Source organism: Emydura macquarii, unplaced genomic scaffold, assembly GCF_026122565.2.
Source record: "Emydura macquarii macquarii isolate MOO-44397 ecotype Brisbane River unplaced genomic scaffold, CSIRO-AGI_Emac_v2 contig_2437, whole genome shotgun sequence".
In the NCBI taxonomy this organism is placed as follows: Eukaryota; Metazoa; Chordata; order Testudines; family Chelidae; genus Emydura; species Emydura macquarii.
Genome location: NW_027132574.1, coordinates 617,792 through 641,721, shown reverse-complemented (window position 1 = coordinate 641,721; position 23,930 = coordinate 617,792). Strand labels below are relative to the sequence as shown.

At 37.5% G+C, this 23,930-nt stretch overlaps 1 protein-coding gene across 1 annotated transcript in view; it reads left to right on the top strand.

Annotated features, from left to right (window-relative positions):
• Positions 1-23,489, top strand: part of LOC137162626 (protein eyes shut homolog) — a 340,220-nt gene extending 316,731 nt beyond the window's left edge. The window contains exons 12-15 of the mRNA XM_067562533.1: positions 17,317-17,413; positions 17,715-17,822; positions 19,915-20,060; positions 23,104-23,489. Of these exons, the coding sequence (XP_067418634.1) occupies positions 17,317-17,413; positions 17,715-17,822; positions 19,915-20,060; positions 23,104-23,489 (737 nt within the window). The remainder of the gene's footprint in view (positions 1-17,316; positions 17,414-17,714; positions 17,823-19,914; positions 20,061-23,103) is intronic.
• The last annotated feature ends 441 nt before the right edge of the window (positions 23,490-23,930 follow it).

Below are 23,930 nucleotides of genomic sequence, written 5' to 3'. Positions count from 1 at the left end.
CATTTTGACCACTATTACTTTATTATAATAAATGTGTTATATGTACCACATTGATACTTAGAGTCTACACTCAGGATTATAGATTTCATTGTGTCCAGTGCTGTACAAACATAAAGATAGACATGGTCCTTGCCCTGAAGAACTGACTGCTTAAATAGACAAAGCAGACAACCAGAAATAGACAAAACAACAGAACTGCAAATTGTGATTTTACAGAAGTTGGGGCTAGACTTTGTGTGATTCTGCCTAGGAACACACAGGAGGACTGCCCACCATACAAGTCTGTGGCATACAGGAGTTGCTTGCTCTTACTTCTTCCCATGCTGAGGAGTAGAGCTCAAAAGAGGGTGGAGAGAATTGGGAAGAGACCCGAACATAGCCCTGATCCCCCTCCTCACTACTCTGTGAAGAAGGGCTGGCACCTTAGGGGAGTAGTTTAATAGATAGAGCAGACTCAGGCCCAATCCTCATGCACAAGCAGCACCTCTAGACACTGTACCGTAGTCACAATCTAGGCCTTCAAGTATAAGATTCAGTAGGATGGAACACTCTGTCAATTTAACAGTGCAAAACATCTCTGCACAGTTTAGGATAGGGATTGAGGAATGCACTAACCACTTAAAACTGCAGTAGGAATTTAACTATGCGGAATGTAATTACTGTAGTTGGAATTTAGCCAGGATTTTGAAGTCAATGCCTCCACTCCTATAAATGGCATAGATTTTCTAAGAAGTACAATTGGCAAACACCTTGGTTTTAATGTCACAGTCACAGTGATGTTATCCTCTTTATTGTTAATATGTGCATTGAATCTCTGAGTCTCAAAGGGTGTATATAGTGCTCAGAAGTATTAATATATATTTTACTCATCTGGTAAGGTTTACCATAGATTGCTGAACTAAAAGAGGCTCATTAATTGTGGAAGTATGTGAGTTGTTCATTGAATGAAAGGTTAACATTGAATGTCATGCTGACAGTAGAGAATGGCTTTAGATACAAGTTTTTGACCTTGCGGCTTTTTTTCAGGAATGATTCATAAAGAATAATGGATATTAAAGTTCTATATCTTTTCTTAATGTTTGTTGCTGAGAAAAGTTTTGTGGTTGGAACATCTTGCTGCATTAATTTTAAGCATATAACTTCAATTAAAGTTAGTGGAAACTTCCATTAGATTAAAATAGATGTATTCATGTGTGCATGCATGCACTTACATATATTTTATCTATAAGATGAACTGATTATATTTTTCTTGACATTCATATTTGGATGAAGTATAATATTTTATAATAAACCCTTAATATTGTTGTGATCTTATTAAATACTGAAACAATAGGATGTGAAACTGATATAAATTTCACACAAAAAAATTATTTCACATGCATCCCTGTGTAGTTTTGGGAACCATATGCTCGGGGAAAAGAAGTATGCCTTGTATTTTACAGGAATATTTTTGTCAAAAAAACACATTTAAATTTATATAAAGTTGCTTTAACAAGAACCATAAAAATCCAGCATTAAAAATATACAGCAGGAAATATTTTATGCCCTTCTAATAATAAATTACTTTCAGATGGAATTTGATAGAGTGGGATATGACTCTATCAAATTGTGGACTCTGTTTTTCACCTGGCCTGGATATTGGTATTGTGGCCATATTAGTTCAGACTTGCCCAAGGACAGTCTGTTAGGCTTCATTCCACAAAGCTGTCCTGATCAGGAAAGGCATTTGACACATTCTTGCTGAAGGACCATCACTGAGATGGTTCTGGACTTTCAACTATTGATACCTTCTCCCCTTCTCCCCCCAAACAAAGTTTTTCTACAAAGGGACCCAAAAGGTATGTGTTTTGGGAGGAAAGCATGACTGGTGGATATGGAGCTTCACAATATGAGCACCTAACACAGAAAAAAAAATCTTATATAAGAGTGATAGATTATAAGGCCAGAAGTCACAATTGTGATTATGCAAATTGCCTTCTTCCATAACACCAGCCACAGGACGTTCCTGAATTAATTCCTGTTTGAATTAGAGCATGTCTCTTAAAAAAAAGTCCATCCTTGATTTAAAAATTGCCAGTGATGGAGATTCTACCACTGGGGTCGGCAACCTTTCACAAGTGGCCTGCCAAGTCTTCATTCCCTGTTCCCAGCCCAGGCCCTTCCCCCATTGCCCCTCTCCCACATGACGTGGGTCCATCACCCTGGCCAGGAGAAACCACTCCCGGCCCCAAGCTGTGCTGCGTGGCAGCCACTTTCCCCTCCCAGCCCCATCCCTTTCCTCCATCCCTCTCCCACATGATGTGGGCCCGGCACCACCTAAAATTATAAACAACCCTGGTGCCAATGGCAGTGTGAGTGCCACTCAAAATCATCTCGCGTGCCACATTTGGCACATGTACCATAGGTTGCCGACCCCTGTTCTACCACAATCCCTGGTAAGCTGTTCTAATGTGTAATAACCTTCACTGTTAAAAATTTGCACCTTATATCCTATCTGAATTTGTCTAGCTTCAACTTCAATCCATTGGATCTTGTTATACCTTTGTCTCAGAGCTCATTGTCTCAGTTTTGTTCCCCATGTAGGTACTCACAGAGTGTGAACAAGTCATCTCTTAAGCTTCTCTTGATTAAGCTAAAAAGATAAGCTTCTTGAGTCTATGGTTATAAGGCAAGTTTTCCAATCCTTTAATCATTCTCATGTCTCTTCTCAGAACCCTCTCCATTTTATCAACATCCTTCTTGAAGTGTGAGCATCAGAACTGGACACAGTATTCCAGTAATGGATGCACCAGTGCCAAATACAGAAGTAATATAACCTCCCCACTCTTAATAAATATTCCCTTGTTTACACATCCAAGAGTGAGGGTCTCCTCTGTGCAAGGGGATATGACTGTTGCCACACATAAGAAGGATTTGGAAGAGAGAGAGGGCAGGGGGAACTCTGCCGACCCTGAAACACTGACGAACCACTAAGTCACAGAAAAGGTGAGCTCAGACTAGTGGAAGATGCATCTCAGGACTTTTGTTGTTTTCAGAGACTAGTAAATCTCAAATTCTTTAGAGTAAAGTCAATGATGAAGAAATTCCTTGGCAAACCTTGTGTGCCCTGTTTTCCTGTCATGTTGTCACCAAAGGGGTTAAATTAGAAGCCCAGAGTGCCCACAATCTAGCTGAGCCAAAGAGCTTATGAGGTCTCAGTCACTGGTTTTGGAGTCTGAGGCGGTAGTGTACCACTTCCCAAGGAAGGGTATCAGATCTTGGGAATGAGCCCTACAGTTTAGAGCTAGAAATAATGACTAAAGTCTTCCCAGACCCAGTTGGTTTGGAAGTATGTGGTGTTTCCCAGGGTTCTGCCAACGCATAGCTCTTGGTAACTTTACTCTTTGCGAGATGGTGTCAGGAAATAAATCAAATGGAGACCTGGCCATTCAGATGATAGATGGACTTGTAGAAACAGTATAACATGAGTGCTCTCACTTCAAAGCTATACTTAGTCTCAAGCATTTACACACATCCGCAACAGATTAGTAAAACACGCCCAACCCTCAATACATACCAAAGTTTAGGTTGGCTTTCGAGTGGTACAGTAGCAGCTTTCTGATAGGCAAGTCTTCCAGCTGCCATTGGAGGAGCCCAAAAATCTATGTCCAAGAAGAGATCCCAAAGAGTCCAAACCTCTCCCCCCTATTTATCCTTGTTAGTAGACAATAAGGCATCAAGAAAAAGACTCGTTGGGCAAGCAGTTTCAAAAGATAACCAAGAGGTCACCTCAGAGTACTAATCAACTAGACGTGTTCCTGCAGAATCTGCATGTCTTGAGGCTCTGACAAACATCTCCTAGAGGTCATGAATAGATAAGCTTCTTGCTTTTCTCTTATAAGACAGAACCCAGCACATCCACCAGAGACTTCATAGGCGGGGGAGGGAGGGCAGTGCAGAGTCAGATAATGTTGAGAAAAAGGCTCCCCTCCCCTCCTGGCTTAGTCATGCCAAGGTTGCACAGGCCTGCAGAATGGCCTAATGATTTTGGCTGTTGTTAGCAATAAGTATGATAATCAAAATTACACAGTCAAGTGGTCTCTGGCCCTTTGAGTAGTCTATCACTATCGTCCTTAGAGTGGGACCCAGCAACTGGATCCATGGTCAACAGACTGGTGACTGAACAGGGGAGTACTGGGCCACTTTGTAAAAGAAACTGTATTTGAAAACACCACTGGCTCTTTTAGAAAATATATCCATGTTAATTTATATTACCAAATTCTCTATTACTTTGTTCTGAACACCATATGTGACGTCCATTGACTGAATTTTTGGATTCCATTAAAATCGAGTGAGTTTATTAGGGAAAATCCACTATTTGTGAAATATTTCCCTTACATTCTTTTAAAAAATGTAATGATATATTGGCATGACTAGGGAAAAAATGTTTCTACCTGAGTATAGGCAAGTATTACAGTCCTGATCAAGCTCCCCCGATGAACACTCACCTGGCAGTTATGTTTGGATCCCAACACTACATCTGTGTACTTTTAGCTCCCTTTTGGTCTGTGTAGGCTATAGGCACTTTCTTTTTCTTTGGCCTCTAGGCTCATTTCCTAGCCATATACTTTCTGTCTGCTCCCTTTTCAGAAGCGGGACCATTGAATCCAGCTGCCCAGTCTCCAAGACTACATCTGAACCTTCCAAAACAACCCAGTAGCTGAAGCATACCCTTCCTAGAGTTCCACCCTTGTTAGTACTCTACTTATTAATCTAATCTCGCAGGGACACATGATAGTTGCAACAAATAAAACACAGACTTTGATTATGAAACCAATAACTCTTTTCTTTAGAAAGCACAAGACATACACAGATCCATGGAAAATAAGAAACACCTTTATATCATTCCCTACTTCAGTTTCCTCACCACTCTTGCTCTGGGATTTGTCAGTGTTCTTTCAAGGTTCCATATCCCCTCTCCTGGAAATAACACTTGCAGTTCAATCTTCTCCCCCAGATCATGGAGTCACCTCTGTGATTGCTACCACCAGGTTTCTTCAGCTGCAGCTGGCATGGCAGTCAAAATGTTTCCCCTCACTCAGAAAGCTTGCCCTTTTGTGTGTTTTCAACCTCTAAGCATATTTTTTTTTAAAAGACACTCCTAACATCTAGTTTCTTTTTCCTATTCTGGGGATTTTCCTCTCCTCCAACTCCTGTTTTGGCAGACCACATGGAATCTTCAATGAGTTGAAACTCACATAAAAGTCCTACAAAAAGTGGAAATGAGGTCAAATTACAAAGGATGAATTTAAAGAAATAACACAAGTATGTAGTGGCAAAATTAGAAAAGTTAAGGCACAAAATGAAATTAAATTAGCTAGAGACATAAAGGGTAACGAGAACATTCTACAAATACATTAGAAGCAAGAGGAAGATCAGTGACAGGATAGGCCCGTTACTTAATGAGCGGGGAAAAACAATAACAGAGAATGTGGAAATGATAGAAGTGCTAAATACTTTTTTGTTTCAGTTTTCACCAAAAAGCTTAGTGGTGATTGGACATCTAACTTAATGAATGCCAGTGAAAATGAGGTAAGATCAGAGGCTAAAATAGGGAAAGAACAAGTTAAAAATTACTTAGGCAAGTTAGATGTCTTCAAGTCACCAGGGCCTGACGAAATATATCCTAGAATATTCAAGGAGCTGACTGAGGAGATATCTGAGTCATTAGCAATTATCTTCAAAAAGTCATGGAAGATGGGAAAGTTTCCAGAGCACTGGAAATGAGTCATAGTGTCATACTGTCAATCTATAAAGAGGGGAATAAGGACAACCAGGGGAATTAAAGACTAGCCAGTTTAACTTCAGTACCTGGAAAGATAATGGAACAAATAATTAAGCAATTTGCAAACACCTAGAAAATAATTAAGTGATAAGTAACAGTAAGCATGGGTTTGTCAAGAAGAAATGGTGTCAAATCAACCTGATAGCTTTCGTTGACAGGGTAGCAAGCCTTGTGGATGGGTGGAAGTGGTAGATGTGGTATATCTTGACTTTAGTAAGTGTTTTGATACTGTCTTGCATGACCTTTTCATAAACAAACTAGAGAAATACAACATAGATGCAGCTATTCTAAGGTGGGTGCATAAGTAGTTGGAAAACCATTCCCAGAGAGTAGCTATCAGTGGTTCACAGTCAACCTGGAAGGACATACGTAGTGGGGTCCTGCAGGGATCAGTTCTGGAGCTAGTTTCTTCATCAGTGATTTAGATAATGGCATGAAGAGTACACTGGTAATGTATGCGGACAATACCAAGCTGGGAAGTTTTGCTTTGGAGGATTAGATTAAAATTCAGAATGATCTGGACAAACTGGAGAAATGGTTAATAGGATGAAATTCAATAAAGACAAATACTAAGTACTCTACTTAGGAAGGAACAATCAGTTGCACACATAGAAAGTGGGAAATGACTCACTGGGAAAGGGATCTGGGGGTCATGTAGACACTGCATCCCTTACATTGGCTGTGGGGCTCCACTGGAGCAGTGAAATTGAAAAGAAAGCCCCCCTGAGAGCTGAGCAGAGGGTCTCCACTCTGGCTGGGAGCTGGGTGAGAAGCCTTGGCGATTGGATTTCCTTTTCAATTTCACTGCTCAACCTTGGGCAGGGAAGGCGAGAAGCCAGGGCAGCTGAATCCCACTCCCCAGGGGTGAGAAGCCCCGGGAGGCTTCCCCCTGGCAACGGGGAGGAGGGAAGCTCCAGGTGGCTTTCCCAGCTCCCAGCAGAGAACAGGGAGGGGAAAAGGCCAGGGCTGGCTCCTGGGGGGGAATGGGAAGTGTTGGTGGGGACAGGCTGTGGGGTTCCCGGCAGGGAGCTGAGAGACTAGGCTTCCTGCTCCCCACACTGCCCCTCTTAGTTAGGTGGAAGTGCTCCTGGTGAGGATGCCGTCCACCGACCCAAGGAGGGTCGTGTGGACATCAGTCACAGCAGTCATTAATGCAGTGGCTGTAAGTCTACCTATGTTAAGTTGACTTATTTTTCTAGTGTAGACAAGGCGTAGGTAAGCGCACCCACCACATTAAGGCTCATAATAGGCTGAGCCCTGGTCTACACTTACCGGGCGATTTTGGCGGCAATCGACAGTAGTTACAGAAGCTATGCAGAGTAGCTTGCATAACTCCCGTCGACTTCTATGCTTTCCTTCTGCGCGCCATCTTCACTGCACTGCACTGATGGGAACCGCGTTCCATCGACGCAGCACTACGCTACTTGAGGGGGTGGTTTTACTGCATCACCTTCTGGATCGACTGAGCAGGTATTCACTGACTTCTCAGTTGATCCAGGTAGGTCAATCTGATGGTGGTGACTTTGCCGCCGTCAGTGTAGACATACCCTAAAGGAGCTGCCTGCAAACAGTAAGTACATAGTGCGAAAAGCAACAGAGTTGCTGAATGATTCTGCACTGATGTGCAAAGCAGTGGAGAACCCATAGAAAAAGAATTCCACTGCTCTGGTGGGTCTCCTGGAAATGAAATCCACAGGTCTCTGCAATTGAACACAGAAGGAAAAGTGGCTATGTTCTCCACAAACAGATGAGTGGCCAGTGGATTCCTCTGCTGTGTAAATCTACATGGTCCACAGATAGTTTAGAGATGTGCAGTAGGCTGCATTCACTAAAACTACAATCATAGAAAGTAGGATTGAGCCATTCTGTGAACAGGAAGAAATACATCAGTCTGTGCGTATACAAATTGGAAGCAAGCCAGAACATACTACCTACCAGACTTGGTAGTTCTAATGCAGTACTTTGCTGAATATATTATATAAAACTACATAACTGAGGTAAGTTATCAGAAAATCTCTCTAGGGAAATTAGAAATGTCTACCTTACATACTTGTGATAGTGTATTTTTTTCTGCTAAAAGCATTAGTATTTTGTAATCAACTTATTCATTAGGTTTTAAAGCTACATACGCACTGTCCACTCTGTAAAATATATTAGATGTATAATAAAAGAATCAGTATGATCTCCTTTAGCACTCCATCTTTTATTCTTTTTCTCTCCCACCAAATTTTGCAAAGTTTGAAGTTGCAGTGTCCTGGTAGCAAACTTAACTTTTCTGTATTTCATCCCCTCCGCCCCTCCAAAAAAAAAAAAAGAGAGAGAGAGAGAGAGAGAGAACAAAAATGCTGTTCTCTATGGTTTTAGCAGAAAAAATGTATATGAAATTGTTTTGTTAAAAAAGATTGTTTAGTCATAATATTATAGTAGCTATGGGAATCTATTCACAGGCAATTTTTCTTCCAAACAAGATACCAAAAGTTGTATAAAACACGGACTGACAAATAAAAACCATTGATTTCTCAAATTGTGTTATATGATATGTCTGATCTTTGTGTTAGAAATCTGGTATAATCCAATTGGAAAGGGTCCCATGTAGTTAGCCACCTCTTATAGGATGATTTCCTGAGAAGCTCAGTTCTGGAAACATTGAAGAGGTTTCTGATGGCAATCCTTTGTTGGCGGGCAGCAGTATGTGCCATTTGCTCTTTGCTATTGATCAGATAAATATTTTTATTTGGAAATGCGTTTTGCGTGTGTGTGTGTGTGTGTGTGTGTTGAAAGTCTCCTCTAAGTAATGTCTCACTTGGCTTTGAAATGTAGAAACAACACTTTGTAAAGCATTTTTGTGAGGAGCTGCATCTGATCATTTACATGTGCTACTGATTTACAATTTGGATCCCAAGCTTGACTGATTTGCACTACCAAAGGCAGCAAGCAGTTACATTTAAATGTGCCTATTACTTCAGTACACGGGCTTCTAAAGATCATGATGGTAACAATACATTACAGCAAGATGCATATTTCCAGGCTTGGCACCACTTTACAAAAATAGCTTGCCTAAAATAAAAATGGTTCTGTTTTGTAATTTAAATGAATGAATTATATTTACAACACAAGATACAAATTAGGTTTAGCAGTATAATGTATTGTGTAACATGTATTGAGCAAATGCTTATTTAGATGCTGCAAATTCCTTTGCAACTGAAAACATTAATTTATAATAATGTGGTTAACATTTAAAATATGTTAATTCAGTTAACATTTAAAATATGTTAATCAGATCGGTTGTGTCCATTCTTTCCCTCCCCTTCCTTAGAAAATATAAAATAAATTGTAAATTGTATATTTGCCAGGGCAATAGAGATTAAAAAACCTATATCCATACATTGTTCTGAGTTTAAATGCCCCATAAGATCACAGTTATTTGTGACTATGATTCTTAGTTTGAAATATTGGTACATTTGTATAAAATATCTGAACATATTATATTATCTTTTAAAATAAATGCTCACAGATACAGTAGTATATAAGACACAAGAACTCAAGGTACTGTATAATAGCAAAAAAGAAAAAAAGAAAAAAAAAACCTATGCCAGCAAATTAACTGGGTAATCCTTTACCTTTTGAGTTTCAGTGATTTCCTTTCTTTGTGCTATTTGCTCATATTCCAGTAAAATTAAGTGTGGTTTTGGTCACAGGTGGCACTGTTGGTGTCTTTCTAATGCTCCTCATAAGAGAAATAGTTTACATATATTATTTTAATTAGAACATTCCAGTGTATTTTAAAGAGAAAGCAATATGGGATTTAAACTCTCCTGATTGTAAGAGAACTGTGGGCATAATGCTGTGGTGCTCTATTTTCATAATTTTCTCAGCGAACATTTATCAGGAGTGAATAAAAAAGTCTAATTATCATGAGCTCTGATACAGACCTGCACTGTGCTGACTTCATAAATTATACATATATTGTAGCATAGATACATGGAATTTACACCTGGAATAAAGTTAAATAGAGCTGCTTGTAACTTTCAACTTCTACTTTTAAATGGAAACACCACATTTTAGTTTCAAGTTAAAGCTGTAGTAGAAATTTACAATAAAATTTGCAAGTCTGGATATTTAAAAAAAAATCAGTTAAAGCATTTAAAAAAAAAAAAGGAGGAAAAATGTCAACAAAGTTCTATCCATCTCTCTTTATATATTTCTCTCAAATAATATATATGGTTAAAACCCCCAAAATTATTTTATCTTATCATCTAATTTTTCTGCCATTGATATTGTTAGCCAAATATATTTACTCCAGAGAGAAGGATCAGGTCTTCACTCAATGGTAGATTATGACAATTTGGGATTTCATCATACAGTGGCCCTGCTGACATTTTCTAATGAAACTTGTTAGTAAATATTAATTGTTTTAGGTTTTTTTGTATATTTGATTAATTATATATATATATATATATATATATATATATATATATATATATAACTATTCTTTAGAGACTTTATCTTCAACAAAGAGTATGTCTGAATTCTATGGTCCCGAACACTTGTCCTTGACCAATAAGTAGTCCTGTCCAGGTATTTATTCATTATGCCGTATTTAATAACTCTTGAGCACCTGCCTATCTATTAAACCCTTTCAAATCATCTCCTTAACATATATATATGCTTACATAAGCATATGTAGACTTGAGGATTGATGTAAGCAGATATTTTTTGTTGGGGAAGTCAACATGGAAGAATGATTGTGGGGTAAGAAAGACGCACTGAGAGATATTAATTTGAAGAATTGTTAGTCCTCCCAGCTATAAAAATCGTACCTTCACACATACATCAGGTAAACTGAGAATGTATAGAAATGCCATCACAACATATATTTCTTGGAGAATATTATTGGCAATAAGGTTTCCTTTGTCTGAAACCCTATATAATGATACTGATATGAAAACTTAGGTGGGGGAATGAAAACTGTGCAGATGCAGGAAAGGCACATATCCAGCTCTTAGTCTGACAACAAAAAGTGGTAATGTATCTGTTTATTTTCTGTATTCTGTATAGTGTTGTACTAATCTCTGATTGATAATCTTAGATTAAATAATTCTAATTGAGCCTGTTATTTCAACAGTCTTGAGCCATTAACTCAAGCATGCAGCAAACCTATGTTTCTGTGTTGTGTAATATAATTAATAAAGTCACATGTGCAGTATGCACTCTACATTGATTTGCTTTTATGATGACTTTGCTTAGCTGTGGGTTGGACAAGAATGGGATGGTTGTGGTTGAATTTGAGCCTAAATGCAATTTTATATGTACAGCTTTCAACCTCAGTTAACATAGAAATGATTTCAGAACATCTTCACCAGGTGGGGAAGCATGAAAGGAGCAAAGTTTGGATAATTCCCTCCATTTTCATTGTTTATGCATATCATTTATAGCTAACTGCAGTGTTTAAAATATCAGCTATCTTCACAAAATAAAAAAGACAAATATAGAAATAATACAAATGAAAGTGAAACCATTACATAAAATAATTTGTTACTGATTTTACAAAATTCTCTCCCGATGCATTCAACATACTTTATATTGACTACATCCCAAAATTATAATCTACCTCAGCATGTTGCAGTTACATCTTTGAGTTATTTAAAGTGTAATGCCCTTTTACTTTTTTTTTTTTCTGTATACTACTTTTTTCATTTCCCCAGCCCATTGACATAGGCTGCTTGTCTGTAACAGAGCTCAGTCTCAGAAATGTCAAACATAATAAATAAAGGAAAATAATAAAAGAGAAAATTAGCCTCAGACACTCCTATGGGTCCCAGTCTGACATGTTCTTCATGTTCTTCCTATTCATCAACCAAACCTGAATTAGAGAGACAAGCTGCCACCTCTTCTGTTGCTGTTTAGTGTCACTGGGGTACCATGTATCAAAAGAAAAACTGCTGATGAACAACATATTGTCAGTCTCTGCTGGCTAGCAGATATAAACAATCACAATATTGAAAAATAATATTGAACTGTGAAAAAAACTTTCTAGTCTTTTCACTTTCATTTTTTCACTTGCAAACTACAGGGAGATAGAGAAGGGCTTAAATTACAAAATTCAGATCTTCATCCAGGTTCCTTTTACCTCAAAATTCAAGAGTGTTTGGATCCATGGTCAGCTTCTGGTCCTTCCAAAAAATCTATAGAATTCTCAGTATTTCTGAGGCTACTTTAATTTAAATTGGTTTTGTTACAAGACTTGTGTAAAAGCAATGTATTGTTATGTGGATTTTACTCCCTGTGATGTGGCAGTGCAACTTTTTTAAGCTGTTTTGGTGGCACACACCACACAAATGTGAATTAAGCAGTTAATATGTACCACGAACTATTATAATTCCAGAGAAAAGCTCCTTCAGCATCATGCAGGGAATCTGACAATGCTCATAATATGAGAGGATAAGGTCAAAAGAGCATGGATGGCCTTGAGATTAAGGCATTGGATTTGGACTCATGAGATCTGGGTTAATTTTCCAGCTGTCCTATTGATCTACCTATGTGACCTTAAGTTAGTACCTTAGCCCTCAATTCAGAAAAATCCTTAAGCACATATTTCATGTAAGTTCCTAGCTAGCTAATGTTAGATCAAGTGTTCATTCACCAAAAGAAGCAGGAAGTAAATACTAACAGATTTGTTTCTATATTACTTTTATTAAAGAGAACTCTGTGTTACAGACTTCCAAAAAAATGACAGGACATAACCCCTATCCATTTTCTATAGCCTTGTAGAGTGAAATACATTAGGTAATATATTGCTTCTCCTGCCCACTCAGTATTGGTGATGCAGACAGCATAGTGAGAGAAAACTAAAGAATGACTTATTTTTAGAATATTTCATAAATATTATTTAGGTCATTTTCATGGATTTCATCACAAGCTTCAGCCCCATTTAGGATGGAAGACATCTGCTATAAACATATAATTTAAAGGTCTAATATACATGTACAGATAGGATCTGAGTGATCATGATCAAGAGGTTGAGGCTAGGAATGAAAAAGAACTTTCCAATTGTGTCACTCTTTCTCCATTTTTCCCTGTCTCTTTGGCATTCCTGAGAGTGAGAAAGCTATTGTGGCCCGGAAGAGACGGTCATCTAGTGGTTAGATCATTGAATTACAGTCAGCTAACCTGGAGTCCATTCAGACTCTGTCACTGGCTCACTTATGTGACCTTGGTCAAAGGACTTAACTTTTCAGTACTTAAGTTTCTCCTTCTATAAAAGACAGATAAAACTGCTTGCCTGTCTTTATGAAATACTTTAAAATCCTCAGCTGAAAGATGCTATATACATTCAAGGCATTGCTATCATGTTTTTGTTTGTTTGTTTAAATCACAGCTATTCACTTTAGACTGATACTGAAATATAATATAGTCTCAAACAAAGAGTTCATCACCTTTCTGAAAACAACAGATCTCTGAATTTTCAGTGGTTATTTTTCTTAATTGTTATAATGTCATTTCTGACATCATAATGGTGCTCTAATGCATTTTGATTGACACCATAACATCTCTGGAGTCATTCTGATGTCAGTGGTCATGTGTATATTAGTGCTGTTACAGTGTGAATCTTTCACTAAAATAACATAGTTTGAGCATCATAATGGAGTCATTGCAATATCAGCTGAAGTGTACAGGTTCAATGTGTACAAGTTTCACACCATGTAGCTACATTAACAGTATAATGATGCAGCTATGACAAATTTAATTAAATGTAAATGGGAGCACCATTTTGATGTGAATCTATCATAGTGACATGTCAATTACGTTATTACGGGAGCAACATGTCAATAAAAATGTATAACCATGACAGTGTGGTGATGTGGTGAAAAAGCAAATATTAAATATGTAATACAATTAAACCTGTATGAAAGACTGTTTTTATCAGGCAAACTCTTGTCTTGATTGGCCCAAATTATTTCTAAATCTATTCAGTACAATTCTGCTCCCCCTCATTATGAAACCACTTCTGGTTGTAGTAAAAATGTAAGGGAAACCTTAACAGTAATAACAACAAGAGTTCTGTGGCATTTTAAAGACTAACAAATTTAATTTCATCAGGCATAAGTTTTTGTGAGCCTCAGCTCACTTCCTCAGACGCAGTAGGTAGAAATGATACAGCAAATGGGTAACATATAGGAGGCATCATATACATACACAAGCGCATAGAGAACAATGGGGTAGGTGGATTAAAGCTGGTCTAATGACAACCATTGAGTAGGAGGTGAGAATGGGTGATCAAAGCAATTTACCTCTTGTAATGAGAGAGCCATTCCAAATCTCTGTTTAAACCCAATTTAAATGTGTCAAGTTTGCAGATAATTTCTAACTCAGCAGTTTCTCTTTAAAGTCTGTTTTTGGAGTTTTTTTTGGAGAAGTACAGCTTCTGTTTCCTGCCTAGCAAAGCTTACCAAATAGTAGCATCCAGCAGTAAAAGTAACCTATAACATAAATTAACAATACAATGTAGTAACTAATCACAAAAAATTATATATAAAAGCCTCTCTATAAAGTCATTACTCCAAACTTCTGTTTTATTTCTTATATACATAGCAGTGTAAAACACACTGTAATATTGCGTATCGCAGTACTTCAAAAACACTCAGCCTACTACTAATAATACAAATAATACAATATAATACAATAAAATTATTATACAAATAATACAATTACCCTAATAAAAGTATGTTGCTATCTGCTATAGCAAAATAAAAAACCCAAACTACAACACCAAATTAAAAAAATTGTGAAGGTAGTGTCTCATGTACACATATATACTACACACACATATCTGTACACCATATCCTTATTATCCATATATATTAATTACTTAAAAGTGCCTCCAGCTCTCAATCATGAAGCTACATTCCTCAGTCAAAATCCCAGACATAACATTCTCAAGCCTACCATAAAAAAAATTAAAAAATAAAATCTGTACACTAGTTGTACAAGGGAATGTGCAAATCAAAGAACAAACGGGGCATAAATGTATAAATGGTAAATTAAAGTGCCATATCACAGTGTTTAACCCACTGGGTCATCTTCAGTCCAAGTATTATGCTTTTCCAAAGCAATGAGTTAAACACCCTCCATTTTTTTAAAAAAAGTAGGGGAATCTAGTAGAATGTGAGAACCTAAGACATAAAGCCTAGTATGATGGGCCAGGGCCTGAGGCCTGAGCTAAGGCAGCAGTTAAGCCTTGTTATTCTGAAGCAAAGATAGCAGAAATCACAGAAACTAGCAAGAACAGAAATACACATTCCTAAAGAAATGCTAGGCACAGAACTCTGAAGCATATGCCGGAACATGCTGATACTAAAAGTGATACAAGCTCATTCCTTAAAAATAACAAGGACATACTGCCCCTTCCAAGGTCAATATGATAGAGATGTTTTAATCAAACCATTCTGTACAAAGTAAAGGGAGTACATCAGAGGGTGGCAACTACACACCTCAGAGAGGCAATATAAAACTTGTTTGTATCAGTGTATAAAAGAGGGTCTCAAAGAGAGTGTCTTTGTCTGTGTGAGTGAGGAACAGAAAATCCTGCCGTTTTCTGCACTAGTCCATTGTCATGGGCACATATGTATTGTGTACTTGTAGCACACATAGGGTGTTTTTTACCATGGTTTGTCAGCAATAAACCTGCCCAGGTCCTTTGTTACTGAAATGGATCTCTGGTGTTATTGGGTAATCCAATCGTAGTTTGCTGAATCAGCTATCTGTGCAGAACTGGAACAGCATACACACTGGAAGAACACACACAACCAACAACTGAAATTCACTTTTGTTGGTTCTTGTTCTTTGAAACCAATTTTATGCTAAAATAACTGTAAAGGAAATTAAACACAAATTACTACAATAATTTAGTGTTATGAAATGAAATCTCATAAATAAGATGATTCTAAGTTAAAGTTGAGATGCTAAATATTTTTTTTTAGTTTTGTAAGTTATGTGTAGTGCTTGGCATGCCAGATACAAATCGAAAGGAATATATCAGCATATAAATAACTTAATTTTACTTTATTTCATTTGTTGACGTCTGTAGATTCTTATCTCCCACTTGTCATTTCAGTGCATCGTGATAAACTGTAGAAAACCGTTCAATATTATAAACAGATTTTCTTTATATCTGTTGGCAGACTGCAGGCTTTATCTGGTCTTAGGTGTAGTGAGAATTACAAAGTTCCAATGCGCCTAGGTTCTGTAACATACATTATATGAATCTCTATCACAAACTCCAGCTAGTGGGGAGCAGCTGCAGAAGGAGCCAAAGCAAGGACTGCTGTACTGGGGGATGTGTGTAAAATGGAGTTCAGGTGGGGTCACCCCACTCCCAAGCACACTCTCAACCATGGAGTACCAGCTGTTTAAATGTAGGCACAATATCCAGAGGCATAGTTGTAATGACATCCTCTGAGAGATGAATTGTTGTCTAGAAGTGAGAGCAGGTGACTTTTAGTCAGGGCAACGGAGGGTTTGTTCATACTTTCACCCCAACTCATATTGTGTCCGTGGACACGTCAATTAACCCACTATGCCTCAGGTCAACAATCTGAAACTTACCATACTTTCCCTAGAGGGGCAAAATGTTAATATTTGTAAAGTGGGTTGAGTTGTTTATGTGAGAGGTGCTACATAAGAATCTGATTCCAAACCCCACAAACTATGGAAAGATTGTCAATGGCTTAACTGGGCTTTGGATCAGACCCTAATTATAGAAATTTCTAATAGGGCTACTAGATGAAACATTTTAGTATCAGTCATTATCAAAACTGTCTTTGTGAGTTTATATCTCCATCTGTATCATTTTAACACAGTTTTGTGTTTAACAAAATTGTTATTTTATGCTAAAATTTAAGATGTAGTATACATTACAATAAATTGAACTTTCTGGTGAATCACTCTGAATATATTCTCTTTCCTCCCTTTCATTAGTTTGAAAAAGAATTGTCATGTAGTATGATGCGTTCAAATGTGTGCCTTATTATGCAGATAAGAATCATAATGAACTGCTTTCTTCGATGCATTTGAATGTTGAAACCAATTAAACATTTTTTCTCATCTATTGACTGCTTTGAATAAATGTGTTCTCTGCAAATTCACTTGCACATCAGAATGTATTAATCACAGAACTGTTTTTGCTTTTTGTGATATTCCCACACTTCCTGATAAAGCATTTTCAAAGCCTTAAAACAAGCTTAATTTCCCCAAAAGATTTAAAAAGGTACTCATTTCTTGCATCTAAACCTCTCTATCTTGTGAATTAAAGTAAGATTAGACTTGTATTCTCTGTGGGAAACACTGCCTGTTAAGGCTGAGGGATAAGAAATGCTAGGGGGTTACAAGTTCCATTAAGATGGCATTCACCTGGGTTTTTGTTATCACTGATCCTGACATTCACACTGTGTAGTGGAGATTGTTGATCCATACCCATATCATTTATATTTCAGGATTTGAAGGTGCTTACTGTGAAATTGACAGCAATGAATGCATCTCCCATCCATGCCAGAACCAAGGTCATTGTGTGGATGAGGTTAACAGTTACAGGTGAGGATAACTGTTCAAACTACAGTTATGATGCATGGCCATGTTATCATTCAATTTGCTATTCTTTTGCTATTTTGTATGTGCATTATTTTTATAATACTTCAATTATCTGGTTTGTCATTTTATGATCAGTTTGACACATTATACAGTCAGTGTCTCCAAAATATAACAAAGTTATTTTTCTGATCATAGTGATCCAAACATCATAATGAAAAAAAAACATGTTTTTTCATCATTGTTTGTTTTATATTTACATTTAAGTGAAACTTTTTGTGCATTCAGTGGACATTTTATTTGCCAGGTGCTCCTGCAGACCTGGATTTTCTGGGACACAGTGTGAAGTGGAGATTAATGAATGTTTATCGAGACCCTGCAAAAACAATGGAACCTGCCTTGATCTTATAAACAGGTTGGTAACTAGAGCTGAGTGAAAAGTATTCACAAATGTTCTTATGAGTAAACTTTATCCATTGACTTTCTTGGTATTTGCAATGCCTGTTTTTTGCAAATATTTGGGGAAGCATGCTTTTGTTCACAGGGATGTTTGCAGGAAGCAAAGGTGTCATGGTTATTCACAAGAATAGTCATAGTAGAATAGACATAATAGACATAGTAAGGTTTTTTTAAAAATTGCACAAGAGATTTCTTGTACAGTTGCACATAACAAACCATCTTGTAAAAATCATGACCGGTTTGTGCTCAAACACAACACTGATGGGGACATATGTTTTTTCATAAGAAGACAGATAACTTGTGCACAGAAAAAAATCTGTTTCATGAAATCTATGATATCTGATGAGTGAACAAAAATAACACCATGTCACTTAGGCCTCGTCTACACTACAAAGATAAGTTGACCTATGTTAGGTCAACTTACAGCTACTGCATTAATTACTGCAGTGGCTGATCTCCACACTACACTTCTTGGGCCTGGTCTCTCAGCTCCACTAGCAGCTCCCTGCTGGGAGCCTGGCTCTCCCGCAGGCTCCTGGGTTCCCGGCAGGCTGTCCCCCACCCCAATCTACATCCCCTGCCAAGACCTGGGGAAGCCACCCAGGGATTCTCTGGGAGTGGGGTCCAGCCACTGAGCTCTCCAGAGGAGTGGGGAGCAACTGAACTCTAGATGCCTAGCTTTCTTATCAATTTCATGGCGCCAAAATTGACAAGAATGACAGCCAACAGCTGATGTAGGGAAAGCAGAGTCTACTGTGACACTGCACCACCCTAACTACACTGACATAAGCCCTACACTTGTTGCTGAAGTGGGGTTTTTTTATGTTGTTATAGCAGGGGAATTACATCAGTGGGAGGAGCATTTCAGTACATGCACTTCCACTGGTTTTGTCAACAAAAGCTGATTTTTGTTGACAAAACTCTGTAGTGCTGACCAACCCTTAGTTAGCTGGTCAAACAGCACAGATACCAAATCACAGACATTGCATACTCTCAGCAACCAATTCCCACAAAATGAATAGCTAAAAGTTTGTTCACACAAACTATCTCATTGAACAATTGTGGATATGGAACAGGTTGGTAAAATCACTACCTGTTTGTAGATAATTTTCAAACAGATGTGGGCTAAATAAATTTGTTTATCAAATACAGCATTAAATTTGGTTAGCTCATTTAGTTACTAACATTTCGGCCAGATTTTACCTGGCCTTCTATTGGTGTCTGGAGTCTGCCCTTCCTCTTTCACTCTTTTTGCAACATCAGTCTCTCTCTCTCTCTCTTTCACACACACACACACACTCTCTCTCTCTCTCCAAGAGGGATTACAGATTTCTATATTTGGGTTTGTGAAGAAATCATTCACACATGGCATATTGTCAGGGAGCTTAGTTGGTGGTGATAAAGTTTGAGTGGATATCCTTCCTCTGGAGCATACAGCATGGATAATAAGTTAAGAGGAGGTAAACATATCCCATTAAATAAATTTTCTGCAACTTCTGGACCATGGGGAAGAAGAAATTGGCTTAGGTGAAACTTGTCCTTTTTCCTCTTCTTCCTTTTTATTTGTATTTAGTGCAGAGTAAAATTACAAACATCATCAGTCAGTCAGGGACAATGATTTTATGTTGAGCTATAGTTAGAGTAATATCTCTATATTCTCTGCCTTCACACAATGAACTTTTCTCATATAAATCTTCAGTAAACATTTAAATGACAGGGAAAAAACAAATGTTTTTGTATGTGGAGTTTGGATCCAAACACTGCACAATTAAAAGACACAAAACAAAATAACTTTAGCCATTATGTTGTTCCTCTTAGCTTCAGTTAAATTTATTGCACACAACTTCCCCACTAATTTAAAAACTGTAAATCACTCTGAAGTTACTTCAGAGATATGGAAATGAGAGAAGCCTGTTAATTATTTTAACATGATCGGTGATAAGGGATCACAACTTGGCACCTTCACATCTGGGCAGGTTCACAACATTTTAACAGATCATATTGTTTGTTTCTTTTGATTTATCTTTTATTTTTCACCTTTCCCCAAGATTCCTCTGTAATTGTGCACCTTGGTACTATGGACCTCTCTGTGAGTTGGATGTAAATGAGTGTGAAACTTTGCCTTGTCTGCATGGAGGTAGCTGCTTCAACAAGCCTGGAGGCTACCAGTGTCTCTGTCTCCCTGGATTCACAGGTATAGTCCATTCCCTGAATATCAGTCTGCTGCCACATAGAAGCAATTTACCATCTGCATTCTGCATTTTAAAACTATTGCATAAACAATGGCCTCAACTATGTCAAGGAGGAGGGCAGAAAATTACTTGAATATTGGAGGGGAAATCAATGTTAACTCACATGGGCCTTTGATCCAAGTCTTGCTAAGTACCTCAAGTCTTTATTTACATTATTTTGATTTATGGGTTCTTTAACAGTCCAGATATTTAGCTGAAACACATTAGAAAAGAGGTTACATAGAAGAAAGAAAATCAATGTTTTGTGAATTCAGCCAAGAAAAATAACTCATTGAAGATACAGAGTAAGTTTTGTAGGTAGATTCAGATACTGTTTGTTAAAAAGTGTCTGTGTTATCAGAGTTTGACTCTGTAGTATTTGAACATAAATTTTTATAATAGGAAATAAATCTGCTTAGAATCTACAGAATTTACTTTTGGAAAAAAACAAGCAAAATTAATTCATCTTTTGGATCTACGCTGTCAAAGTATTGACACTTTGACTTCTCTGACCTGTACATCTGGCATTACTACCTCCGTTATTGATCTGGGATTGATATTTGGAATTTATACAGAAGTAATGATGAATTATTTAACAAGTTGAGCTGTAATGAAATATCTCAAAAATCCTTTTGGTTTTCACTTAAATGCCCTGCCTGTAGCATCAAAAACAGCATGGATATTTCAGTATCATTTAACATGGGGAAATGTGTATGTGGGCATGTTTATAACTGTTGACATTTTTGAGTGCTTTAAATTACTCTGTTTTCTGCATATATTTTTCATATATTTCACATAAAGGGTAGTGTTCTTCGCCACCCAAGCTAAGATGCACACCACATAGCAGAGCACCAAGAACAGATAAAATGTGGGTTAGGGATGGTTGAAAGTTTGTTGTTGAAACTGTTTTTCAATAGCAAATTGGGTTTTGACAAAAACAAAATTACTCATGAAAAGTTTCTGCTTTCCATAAAAAGCTTTTATATTTTGGAAAAAAAAAAACCCCAAAACTGAAATATTTCAGTTTTCCATATTTCACCTATCAAAATTATCCTTGTAAAATGTTTGATTAAATTAAAAAAAAAAGATTTTCATCAGAATTTTCTACTAGAAGAAACCCATTTCCTGAGATGTGAGGAGGATGTAGAATATTGACTTGGGTGAAAGGATATGAGAACAAAATGATTTTTTGACCTGATAAATACTTTCATTTTCATCTTCAATACGTATATGTAATTAGTAAATGAGTAGTACCTGAATGGTGGAGTTGCTGAGCTATCTAAAAGTGCAAGTATATTCAGAAAACTGGTGTTTGCAATTATTGAAAACACACTGCATATAATGCGTTTGAGTCAATAATACTGGAGGTTGAATATTTAGAGTACCACACTGGTCATTTTAAGTACCTATTTTATTGTTATTTTTTAATTAAACAAACTACTGCCTAAAATAGTGAATTATATATCATGTTATTTCTGTGTTATATGGACTTATAAAATATATCGCTTCCATTACACATAAGATTGAAAGGATGATCTCGATCTTGAAGTCTAATATTGGGATATTAATTTTAGTTTCACAGAGGTTACTACATTTTATATACATTTAGATTTTCACAGTGACTAAAAAGTGATGAGTTTTCTATACAGAATTCTCTCAGGCTGTCAGTGGATCTGTCTTGTCTTATCAATTTACTTTTAATAGTTTTAGAAGAGAAGGCATCTAAAAAAACATTATTGTCTTTGGAGACTAAAGTCTAAAAACCAACATCTCTGGCCCAGCTCCAGGAGAGAGAGCTTCATATTCTGTATCATGCAATGTATTGTTTTATGTTATTCCTGCAAACTCAGCTGAGAATAGAAATCTCCCTCTGGAGAAAACCAGAACAGAGGACATATTTTTATTGCCTACACTGTATATTGTTCAAAAATAATAATAGACAAATTGGAAATAGAGCAGTCTAATCTCTAAATATGTAGTATCACATTTTTCCTTCAGCTGAGCGCAAGCATGGAGACCCTCAGTTTCATATACACACTTATCCTTGTATTCATATTACTTTAATTGATTTATATTTCAGCATGTTAGTCATATTGTTCCTTTGATACATTTATGTTGTTTCCTTGTGAAACCTTAATTTCTAATCTGAGTTGATGCTGTTACTAACTTCTACTTTATACTGCTTGTGACACTATACGGGAATAACTTCACCAATTGAATACAAAATGTTCCCATTTATTAGTCTGAAGAAACTGATATTGCAACAAAGACATTTAGTATCAGGCTATGAGCAGAGGAAAAAGCACATTTTCCACCATGCCTTAGGTTAACATTCAGAATTGGAAGCAATTTACTGACAGTTTGAGACTTTTAAAACTTCCATTTTTAGCAATTATAATACACATATGATGATGCACGCCTACTTTCACTACTTTTATTGGTTTTATATCACCTAATTCATAAGAAAGGAAAACATATTGTTTGTGAGAGCACCAACCTTCACAGTTTTGGATAATGAAAAAGATACTTTCAAGAGTCAAGGCCTTGAATCTATAGCAATACAACTTGGCAATATAATTAACTGATTAAAAAGCAAATAGATTTCTGTCTGCCTCTTCAAAGACCAATAATATACATATAGATGAGTTTTTTGGGAAGGTTGGGTCGTGTTTAAAGATAAGTACTATAGCATCTGATTCTCCACTGTCTATTAAAAGTGCCTGCATTATAAATGTAAAACACTATAAAATAAAATGGTCTTGTTCTTTGAGTCATAGTTTGTACCATATTCCACAGTGGGTGATCACACATCTAGTGCACATGCACTAGAGAACTTTCTAGCTAACAATGCCTGTGGTGTCGGCACATGCACCTTTCGCACCCTCATGCATTCTGCAAGGGTACAAAGGGCACATGCACCCTTCTACCCACAATTCATCCTTTAGCACCATGGCATGTATTGGAGCAACATATCTCTCTAGTTAATTAGTGGGTAATGTTAACTAGGTTTAGCTTTCTACTGGGGCTGTTCGGGACTGCCGTTCACCAGTGGGACTGGTTTTAAATGGCAGACTACAAGTCACGGATCTTCAAGCACTGCTCATTCTGCAAGTTTTCATGCCTCTCAACAATGGCCACACAAGGTGTCAATTCTGTCTTGGCAAGGGGCACATTCCAGACTGGTGCAAGATCTGCTGGTCTTTTTCAAAGTAGACCCATCGTTCAAGGGAGTCTTACTTGAAGGCCTTCCTTCTGGAGCAGTCCATATTTGTGGACTTGGACCCCAGGATTCAGACCTCAAGATCTTCAGGAGACCAAAGGTCCTTGAACTCAGCGACAAAGACATCTTCAAAAGTGGTCCAAGGTCCCCTCTAAGTCTGCCTCAATCCTGAGGAAACTCTGGGACCACTTGGACACCAAGTGGAAGTCCTCAGGAGAGAAGATGAAAAGAATGCTTTCCAAAGGCTTGGTCGCTGAGCTTCGTAAGACTATGAGACTATCCAATATCAAAGGTGCTTCAAAGCTGAGGAAAATTTCCCTGAGTATGAAGTAAATGACTAGCTAAGGCGACCCAGACATGCTACAAGTCTCACCTAGCGCCATTTTTTAGTCATAGTGGCTTATTCGGTATTAAGATCATCTAAGCACCCCCCAGTACCAGGACCAGCTTCACCTCACGAACAGAGTAACAACAGAGTAAACAGGAATGCAGGCTCAGCCTGAGGATTGGGGTCTTCCCCCCTCATACACAAGGAAGCTACCTGGCCCTTTTTAGGATACCAGCACATCCTCATCACCAGCACCAGGACATCCTCAATGTCATCATCCAGACT